At 41.5% G+C, this 9,644-nt stretch overlaps 1 protein-coding gene across 2 annotated transcripts; it reads left to right on the forward strand.

Annotated features, from left to right (window-relative positions):
- The first annotated feature begins 402 nt into the window (after window positions 1-402).
- Window positions 403-9,418, forward strand: LOC131129139 (tudor domain-containing protein 5-like). 2 transcript variants are annotated; one of them, XM_058072332.2, is made up of 18 exons: window positions 403-525; window positions 1,893-2,136; window positions 2,231-2,433; window positions 2,760-3,045; window positions 3,180-3,322; window positions 3,422-3,505; window positions 3,797-3,853; window positions 4,155-4,317; window positions 4,401-4,546; window positions 5,659-5,873; window positions 5,950-6,159; window positions 6,237-6,303; window positions 6,666-6,866; window positions 6,990-7,124; window positions 7,228-7,293; window positions 7,431-7,548; window positions 8,979-9,085; window positions 9,190-9,418. In XM_058072332.2, exons 2-17 carry the CDS (start codon window positions 1,908-1,910, stop codon window positions 9,056-9,058), a joined length of 2,403 nt encoding a protein of 800 aa, XP_057928315.2. In that variant the 5' UTR covers window positions 403-525; window positions 1,893-1,907; the 3' UTR covers window positions 9,059-9,085; window positions 9,190-9,418. The 2 variants fall into 2 exon arrangements, with proteins under 2 accessions (XP_057928315.2, XP_057928317.2); XM_058072334.2 differs by having other exon boundaries at window positions 7,449-7,548.
- The last annotated feature ends 226 nt before the right edge of the window (window positions 9,419-9,644 follow it).

Raw genomic sequence — 9,644 nt, forward strand, 5'->3', positions numbered from 1 at the left:
TTGACAGAAAATCAAACTCAAGTACAACACAGCGCAGTCAGCAGAACCATCAAAGTGCACCGCAAATCTCAGCATGCATTTGCTGACAAATGAAATGGTTTCAGGGTCTATTTTGGTGACTTGATGTCAGTGTTGTCCCTGGTATCGATGCTATCGGTATGTGGATCGATCCACTCGTATCGTCATATAACAAGGACACTACAACCAAGATAGTGATGGTGTCAGGTTTTTATTGACATTAACGTGTATAGTCATATTTATGTTATATGTTTACAAAGAAATTATTTATCTTCAGTAGATAATATTAATCTATTTCACCAAGGTTTACGTACAGCGTGTAACTTTATTTAGCTCAAAGCTAGTGAATACGTTGACCCCTGTTGTCAGCCTAACCCCGCCCACCTCTCGCGCTCACCATCATGGCGGATTTCCCGCGCCATAGCGTACTACACTGTGTTCCATTCATTTGCGTGTAATTGGCAGGTCCTATTAAGTCTAATGTCCTTGCTCAACACACACTGACAGGTAGGTTAGCATGTCGATGGCGAAGACGAACATGCGAACAAAACAATTATTGATACGCTTGTGCACGCTTGAATAAGTTTGATAAATATTGTGGAACATAATTATTGATATTTTTGAAACCGAATCAAGTAGCAAATATTTATGTAGTTGTGAAGCTACAAGCTAATAGTTCGTGGGGGCCTTTTGGACTTCATAATATGAAAAAATGGTTGTCGACATAATATTTACCTGTCCCAGAGAACATTAAAACGTTTTTTTGCCTACTTAAACAACGTTGTTATTTTCGCGGTAATTTTTCCATGAAAATGTCACGTTTGGCGTATAGTTTCAGCTACATTAGAAGTAGGCCTGATCCATTTCCAATCAGCATATATGATAATCACCTGTTTACTTTGATAAAAGCCATTCTGTCCTCTTTTGTGCCTTTTTTATATTGTTTACCAGTGTCTACGTTTTCATCTCAGACATCTTATGCAGCCTATAGATTGGATTGTTTATTTTGTTTAATTTAACTCTGAGCCAAAGCCTTATAGCACCCAATGATGAGGAATTGTGTTCATACATATTGTGTATTCAATAAGTCTCTTTAAGTGGATGTCAACATTGTTCAAGCAATAAGTCATGCTCAGTTAAGAAAAAGATAGTAATTTATACAGCTTAAGAATACAAACAGTAAAAAATAAACAAAGCTATTTGAAAATAGACCAGATATATACTTTCAGTATATATTTTCAGTCCACTTCTTGGCGTCCTCCAGCACAAAGGCCCAGTAGAAAATATGTTTACAACTTTCTAAATACGTTACATTGTTAGAGCCCTCTAGACATGAAATAGCATCCCTATAGTCACCTTTAAACTCATATTACTCATTATAGAAAGTGTAACTAAGCCGTTTAAGTGTTACTGTAAGCCTCTGATTGTGTCTCCCCAAACATTAGGGTAACATTACTGTAGTATAATACCTATCGGTGTTTAGGGAAAAATATGTATCATTTGCTTAAATATGCATATTTTAGTGTAATAATAGTTTGTAGAGAAAGTCTGCAGGGGAATCCTTATGTGTATGTAGGTGGTTTATTTGTTTACAGAACACACACAGGATGATAAATAACTCTGCATGTCTCCTTGCCCCCCCTCCTCCAGTCAAGCCCTGTGTCCTGTGCTGTTGAGGCATTCAGGCGCACTGCGTATTTTTGAGTGACAGGTGAATTTGTCCTTTTTTTTAAAATTTAGGACAGCTAAAAAAAAAATTGCAAGCACCAGAACTTTGAAAAAGAAGATGACGGTTTTGGGTTTAATATTTTTGAATGGATTAATGTCGAAAAACGAGGTTCCACGAGGTGATATTGTCTCCTGCTACACTACAGACGTCATCAGACAAGATGAACCAGGACAACATTTTGGCAAATCTTAAGAAGGATGTCCGCTCCTTACTCATTTCATCTAAAATGGGTTTGGACCCTGACCAACTCAGACGGGACTACAACACCATGTTAGGTCATCCTCTACCTCTCAAACGCCTGGGCTTCAGAAACGTCATGGATATGGTAAACAACATGCCTGATGTGGTGTCAGTCAACTTCAGAGAGGATAGCAGCATATTCTTGAAGGGTAAATTAAATATGTTTGCTCTTCGCAATGCTTTGAATAATTAAATTAAACACCTCAACAAGTCCTGTTGAAACACTTTCCTTTGCCTCCACAGCTGTGAGTGATGAGTCCACCCGAAATATTGAGCAACTGGTAGCTAAGCAGCGTACATCCAATGCGGATAAGAGAAGAAAAGAAAAGTCCTTTTCACACCGCAGTTCTTACCAGCCACCCTCAGTGATTCTTCCCAGACGGGGTGGTGCTCCTCCGGCGCTCCCTCCCCAGCTGAGGGCAAAATTACGCCTCCTCCTCTCCCAGGTATGACCACAGCGTTATTATTTATTTAGTTGTGCTTCCACAGTTGTATCCCCACCCAAAATTGAATATCAATCCAGATATTGCACCATCACAAATAAGATTAAGATTGAGATTAAGATATGCCAGTACAGAGTCAGTTAAGCAGTACAAAATACACAATATAGAAAAATAAACAATATAAACAACCCAAGTATTAACAAAAGCAACAGTTTTTCCCCGAGTTATATACAATACAGTATGTGGATAATATGAAACGAGATGAGATATATGACCAGGCTATACGCTGAGATCTACTCAGAAATACTCCAATCTTTCTGATGTTCCAGGGTCCTCTAAAGCTGTCAGAACTGGATAATTGCTTTTTGCGATGCTTTGGCTACCCTCTGCGTGTCCATGATTACGGCTTCTACTCTACCGGAGAGATGCTGCAAGCTGCTGACGATCTAGTCCTGTTCCAGCACGGCAGGTTTGGCTCCATCCTGTCCCTGAAAGACCAAATGCTGCCCAAACGCCTGCTGAGAACATACGATGCCCAACTGAGCAGCACTGACGCAGCCAAGGCGGTTACTCCCACAGCTAATACAAGAGTCCCGATCTCAACTAAATCTCAAGGTATTAAAGTGAGAAAGATTGCTTTGGAAATGCTGGAATTAATCTGTACTCTGTACTTAATTAATCTGAAAGCCAGATGAAAAAAACACAATCAGACTGATAAGCGACAAACAAAAACCTCTGCTTCCTTCTAGTGGATGTGCCATCACATTTAACCGGGAATTCTGCCCACGCTGAGTCAACAAATTCCATTCCTAATCCGCAAGTGATTGAGCAGAACCAAGAATCGGAATCGAAGCCCTGCCAGGAAAGTCTCTTTCATCAACATTTCCTAAAGGTGAAATTTGGCATACTAACCTGATGAACAATATCAGTCTTGGGCAGTCATTTTTATTCATAGCACTTTCACCCTTCACTCTTCTCTCTCTAATTCTAGCTGGAAGAGGACTTTCGCCAGCAAATTGTTGAGAATGGAATTGCTGGCACTATAAATCATGAGCTGAAAGAGAAGCTGCTAAAGGTTTGTCCACACTTTTCATTCAGAACACTTTTATTATAACTTTTATTATGATCACAGTTAGCCACTGTGACATTTTTTTCATTTATTTTATTCTGTACATCTATGTGTAATGTGTATAATGTAATATACAGTAAGCCCGCATTTATCACGGTTAATTGGTTCCAGACTTGACCCCGATAAGTGAATATGCTCAGAATAGGATTTCTTGTTGTTTTTGATTCTGTCATCCCTATCAAATACATAGCAGTAGTAGTAGTACTAGTCTTTAATATGAAACTTTTCATGATTTAGGTTGTCAGCCAAAGTGACTGTGGATTATCAGTCCACGATCTACCTGAAGAATATAAGGTAAGAATCACAGTTTCACAGGAAACAGTCCCAATAAAACAATAAATAATAATAATATTAAGAATAGGCGGGGTACACCACATTTGCAGGGCACATATAGACAGCCATCCACACTCACACTATAAAGTCACAAATAAGAATCCACTTCAATTAATTATATTTTGCCAACAATACAAATTTGAAGGCTGCACATTTTGTATGCGGCACAAACATCCGTATAAGAACATAGTCAACTGTAAAGTATGGTGAAATTATAAACTGAGCTCATTCAGCATGTCTCATGTCGCTTATTACTTTTCAGAGGCTTTTTGGTGAAGACCTGCCACTCAAAGAGCACGGCTTTGTCAGTGTCACTGAGCTAGTTGACACCATGGGCGACATCTTCCACCTGCAACCCGCAGAGAATGACGGTGGACACCACTGGATCGTAAAGAACATTCAGGACGGTGAACTTTCCCATTCAGGTAGATGCATGATTCTCCTTGATGGAAGATGACAGCTGAAAGCGACACTTTTTGAATCAAACATGTCGATCTATTCATCAAAGGACAGCTTGATGGTATAAATCAGTCACATGGGTGCCATTTTGGAGAGTCTCTTTGGGAAGGCGAAGCGGAAGATGACCATCACATTGTATCGGTGGACCAGGTTAAAAAGCCATTGACCAGCAACCATTCTATGAACCAAGAAAGGGTAAACATTATTCATTCATTCATTCATTTTCTCCCGCTTTTTCCTCACGAGGGTCCTATCCCAGGAGAGGCGAGGTACACCCTGGACTGGTCGCCAGCCAATCACAAGGCACATATAGACAAACAACCATTCACACTCACATTCATACCTATGTTTTTGGAATGTGGGAGGAAACCGGAGTACCCGGAGAAAACCCACGCATGCACGGGGAGAACATGCAAACTCCACACAGAGATGGCCGAGGGTGGAATTGAACCCTGGTCTCCTAGCTGTGAGGTCTGTGTGCTAACCACTTGACCGCCGTACCTTAAATAGGCAATCAAAGACAATGCTAGTATACTATGTAGTAATGCAAATGTATGCTTGATAGCAGGGGTGCTCATTAAGTCGATCGCGATCTACCGGTCGATCGCGGAGGTGGTACTGGTCGATCGCTGGTCGATCGCGGCGTGACATTAAAAAAATATCATCCTAGCGTCATCCCCGTTACTTGATTGACATACAGGACAACCAGTCAGATGACAACTGAATTTTGACCTTTAGGTCACCGCTCATGCTTAAACAACGATGCAAAGTGCTAAGCTAGTCGGCGAATCGCGTCAGATTTTAAGCCCTCGCTAAAGTTTATGGTCACTAAAATGAGTGAAGTAGCTGGACCAAGTAAAAAGGCAAAAACGTATCACTTCCATACGGAATGGGAGGTGGACTTTTTTTTTCACAATGTCTTTTTCGAAGTGCGTTTGCCTGGCTAACCTGGCTATCAGCAGCTACTGTCCGGACTATGCATCCCTGGCTGATTCAATTCAGTGCAAGTCATCAAAGTAAACTCAGGTAATTACAAAAAATGTTAATTATGTGTGATTTGCAATATTGGCTCATTTGGTTATGTAAGGTACATCAACATACATTGTACGTACAAATAATCCTCAATACATTTGAAAATAAACAGATGTTTTGCATTTTTGTAGTGGGTAGATCATTTTGACTCGGTCATTTTAAAAGTAGCTCGCATGCTGAAAAAGTGTGAGCACCCCTGCTTTATAGGGTCAAATATAGTTGTATGGAAAGATTATAGACATTCTGCTTTATTTGCTCTTTACTTTTGTTTTTAGCTGTCCGAGATGTGCCCTGCCGTTAAGGTTTACTGCAGCGCTACTGTTCCGCTGGATGCCCTGCAGAGTCAACACCTTAAACAGCCGACTCAGCATGCCACTCGAGTGTTGGTAGAAGTCAGTGTGGAACAAGTGGAGTCTCCAGGGCTTTTCTATATCCATTTCAGTGAGAGCGAGGAGGTCCAAGCTTTCGAGGACATGATGGTTGAGATGAGGTAAGTGGAGGATTTGGGAGTCCAAAATCAAAGATGAGCTTCATTTTCAGCACCGGTCTTCTTTGTTAACTTCTAGACGATGTTACTCCTCTCCTGAAATCTCAGATCGCTACCGCCTCCCAAAGCAATTTGTCCGACGGGGGCAGGTCGTCTGTGTGTCATCCAAGTCCATGTTTTTCTACCGGGGAGTGATTCATCAGGTTTTCAGCCCCACCAGGGTTGAGGTGTACCTCGTTGACATTGGCAGTATGATCACTGTGAACACGGCCGACCTGAAGTTTCTCAAGTTGGCATCGTTTACAAGATAAGTGTTTAAACATTTATTGTTACAAAGCTACAGCTTTCCCCCTCTCTTCCTCTCAGGTCAAGTTTCTCCGCTGTCCCAGCGCAAGCTGTCCCGTCATCACTAGCTGGAATTAAACCAGCAACTGTAAGCTTTTCTAGTTATACATAGAAGCAGGGTTTTGCATTGTCATCATCCTGACAATGTTGTCTCTGGCTTACATCCCACTGAACGATTGGATTTGGAATTTCCTGCATATATTGACCGTACATCATTTAGGAAAGCATTTGACTTTAGAAATAAAAAGTGTTTATAGCGTCACATCTTTCATAAAACATTTAGCATTTCGCTTTCATAGACATCAGCTGTTAAATTAATTGAATTGGGTACAATCCAAAAGTTATTTTAGTGTTATATTTGCTGGCAGGATGTTTTGACAATGCATTTAGGAATAAATGGAAAGTATCAAGCTGCAGGTATCTCACAACTGGAGGTTTTCTCAATTGCAGGGGGTTTGGACTTTAGAGGCCACCGCTTCCTTTGTCAAACTTTGCAGTCATCGCACCCTAGTGGCCGCTCTGAATTGCTACACTGGAGATGTGCTCCAGCTCTACCTGTGTGACACCCACACCGACAAAGACGTCTACGTCCACCAGGTCCTCATGAGGCAGGGATATGGGGAGGCCTGCAGCCCCTCAGCCAGTGCAGCAGTGAGTCATTTAAACAGTCCTCAAAGCTTGTGCAGCTTGTGTGTCAATCCTCTGCCAACTGAGTGAAATAGTGCATGTGGTACCTGGTGGTGTCCATGCACTCACATCTCATGTATTGTCCAGTTGTGCGTCCAGGTCACCCCTGTTAGTCTGTACCTGGGGGAGGGCACATTTGACCTGCCTGATGTAGAAGAGGAGGCCACTTGCAGCCTTCAACCAGCAGAAAAACCTCACCAATCATCCATGGCTGCACCGAAGGTAATCCTACACGCTTCACGCCCCCCAATTTCAAATGATTATTATTCTTTTAAATAGACGATTGTATGGAATGCTCTGCAGTAAAATATCCTCTCTGTTACAGCTTGAAGCAGAGGAGCCGCCTGCCTTAGAGTTTATTGAGGACATTGGCCTCAGCGTCAATATCCAGGTATGACTGCCGGCCTCACTGCGACCGCTTCCTTCAGTCCATCGACAGGCGGCAGATACGGGCAACCACTATATAGCCACAATTATTATACTCTTTGGTCAAATGTTAGTATTTGTAAAATATAAATGTTTCCGTAGAACATTTCATTGACACAGAAAGAGGAGGAAAAAGCGCTCGCGGTCAGAGAAGCATCCACACCTTCTCTACCTCAGGCCCTGAAGACGCTGGCGCAACACCAGGACTGCACCTTTCAGGGTACACACACAAACACGCTTCACACAATTGACCCGCATTATGTCTGATTAATCATTTGTATTATAACCTTCAGTCACCTGATACAGTGATTCCCAACCTGGTATGCGTACTACTAGTAGTATGTGAGCAAATTGCAGGGGGTATGTGGAAACATTTGATAGGTCAATATTTGCACTCATTTAATTTTAAGCCAGACAATAAAGTAGAATGTTTGTGCTACAACTAGTTCCCCCAGGGAGACAATAACCTGTGGCACAGCTACACCAAAATCATAATACTTGTGGTGCATTTTATTTTTGGAAGAATGATCAACCTCTATGAGGGAGGGGGGTACTATTTACTATTACAAAAAATGTTGGAAGCACTGGCCTAAAATACTGCAAGTCATGTTTATTTTTCATATGCACTAACATTTTATTCCATTGGGGAAAAAAAGTGCACTTCTCATGAAATTCAATTTTACAGTGGCCCGGACACAGAGCAAAGCCTTAAATGACATTAGAGTAGTAGGTCGATGGGTACAAAGGACATACAGGACATTTTTATTTTCATTGTGTTGCCTGCGGTGTGGCAGCTGTACCTGCACTAAAAATCTGACACAGATTCAATTGGAGCTGGGGAACCGGAGCTCTTTGACCCAACAGGTTTATTTCACCTCGTGCATCCTGACGTTGTCGGCACAAGTACGGTTACACAAGCAAAAAAGCTGTTTACGTGTTTGAACAAATATCTTACGAGATGCAACATGATTTTGTTGGGTTTTACATGAAAAATGTGCCTGAAGAAATAGAGGGTATGAAATGATGTCAGTCTTCACCAAACGGATAGAACTTATTTGAAATTGACTTTGTAAAGCATTTTTCTTATGAATACACAGTCAATTGACTTTCTAGTATGATTTATTTGGAAAAAGCTTTCAAAAATATTTTTTATCTGAAATGTAGTTGGGGTTGCACGGAGTGGTTAGCTCGCCTGCCCCACAGCTAGGACACCCGGGTTCAATTCCACCCTTGGCCATCTCTGTGTGGAGTTTGCTTCCTCCCACATTCCAAAAACATGCTAGGTTAATTGGCGACTCCAAATTGTCCATAGGTATGAATGTGAGTGTGAATGGTTGTTTGTCTATATGTGCCCTGTGATTGGCCGGCGACCAGTCCAGGGTGTACTCCGCATATCTCGCGATAGGCTCCAGCACCCCCGCGACCCTCGTGAGGATAAGCGGTAGAAAATGAATGAATGTAGTTGGCTACTTTTCACATCAATCCCAGCCATTTTTCTATTGTGGAGTTACATCATCACCTCTCATGCAAAACAACTTAAAAGATGTCTAAACCCGTCTTTGGTAGTGAATGATTTAAGAAAACACCAGCAAAACTCCCTGTGAGGAAATACTCAATGACAGGAATGAAGCAAAACTCCCTTTTTAACAGGAATATTTCTGAAGCAAGAACCTCGTTTGGTTTGGGGCGCTAGCCTTCTGCCTCGACATGTTGACTTGAGATGGAAGTAGAGCAAAGATGGAAAACGGGGCTGACGGGTAAGAGCCTTCCACACAGCGGCTGTGATAATCGGGGGAAAAAAGTCAACCAATGGAAACGGAAACAACTCCTATGGAATGAATAACCTACTGTACGTTAACAGGTATCATGAACAGGTGAAGAAGAGGAGAGAGGAGATTAGATCCCGTTCATGCGCTGTTTTTTTTATTGTGACTATTTTTCAGTGGTCTTGTTGGATCTTGTTGTGATAACAGCATTTGTTCTAATATTATGTGTTCATAAACTAATACTATGTTGAATCGCTTTGACTATGCTAGAAGAAGTAGTTGAAGTTCAAGTGCATGATGCAAAACATGCATACTGACTCTACGTCAGTGTGAGCGCAGACGATGTTACCGTGGTTTGATGTGCATGAGTGACAAGCACAACGTGTTTTTACCGTTCATTTTGCTTAGTCTTTTTTTAGTAGTTGTCGGCTCTGAAAATGCCGTTCTTATACAAGTAATCGGTTGGGAATGGCAGTAATGGCTTCAATGCTACTGTGGAAAGTTCTGGGTGGATTATATTAATTTGAATCAGAAATCACATTGGTTGATT

Source organism: Doryrhamphus excisus, linkage group LG4, assembly GCF_037039965.1.
Source record: "Doryrhamphus excisus strain RoL-2023G ecotype Guam linkage group LG4, RoL_Dexc_Guam_v1.1, whole genome shotgun sequence".
NCBI lineage: Eukaryota > Metazoa > Chordata > Actinopteri > Syngnathiformes > Syngnathidae > Doryrhamphus > Doryrhamphus excisus.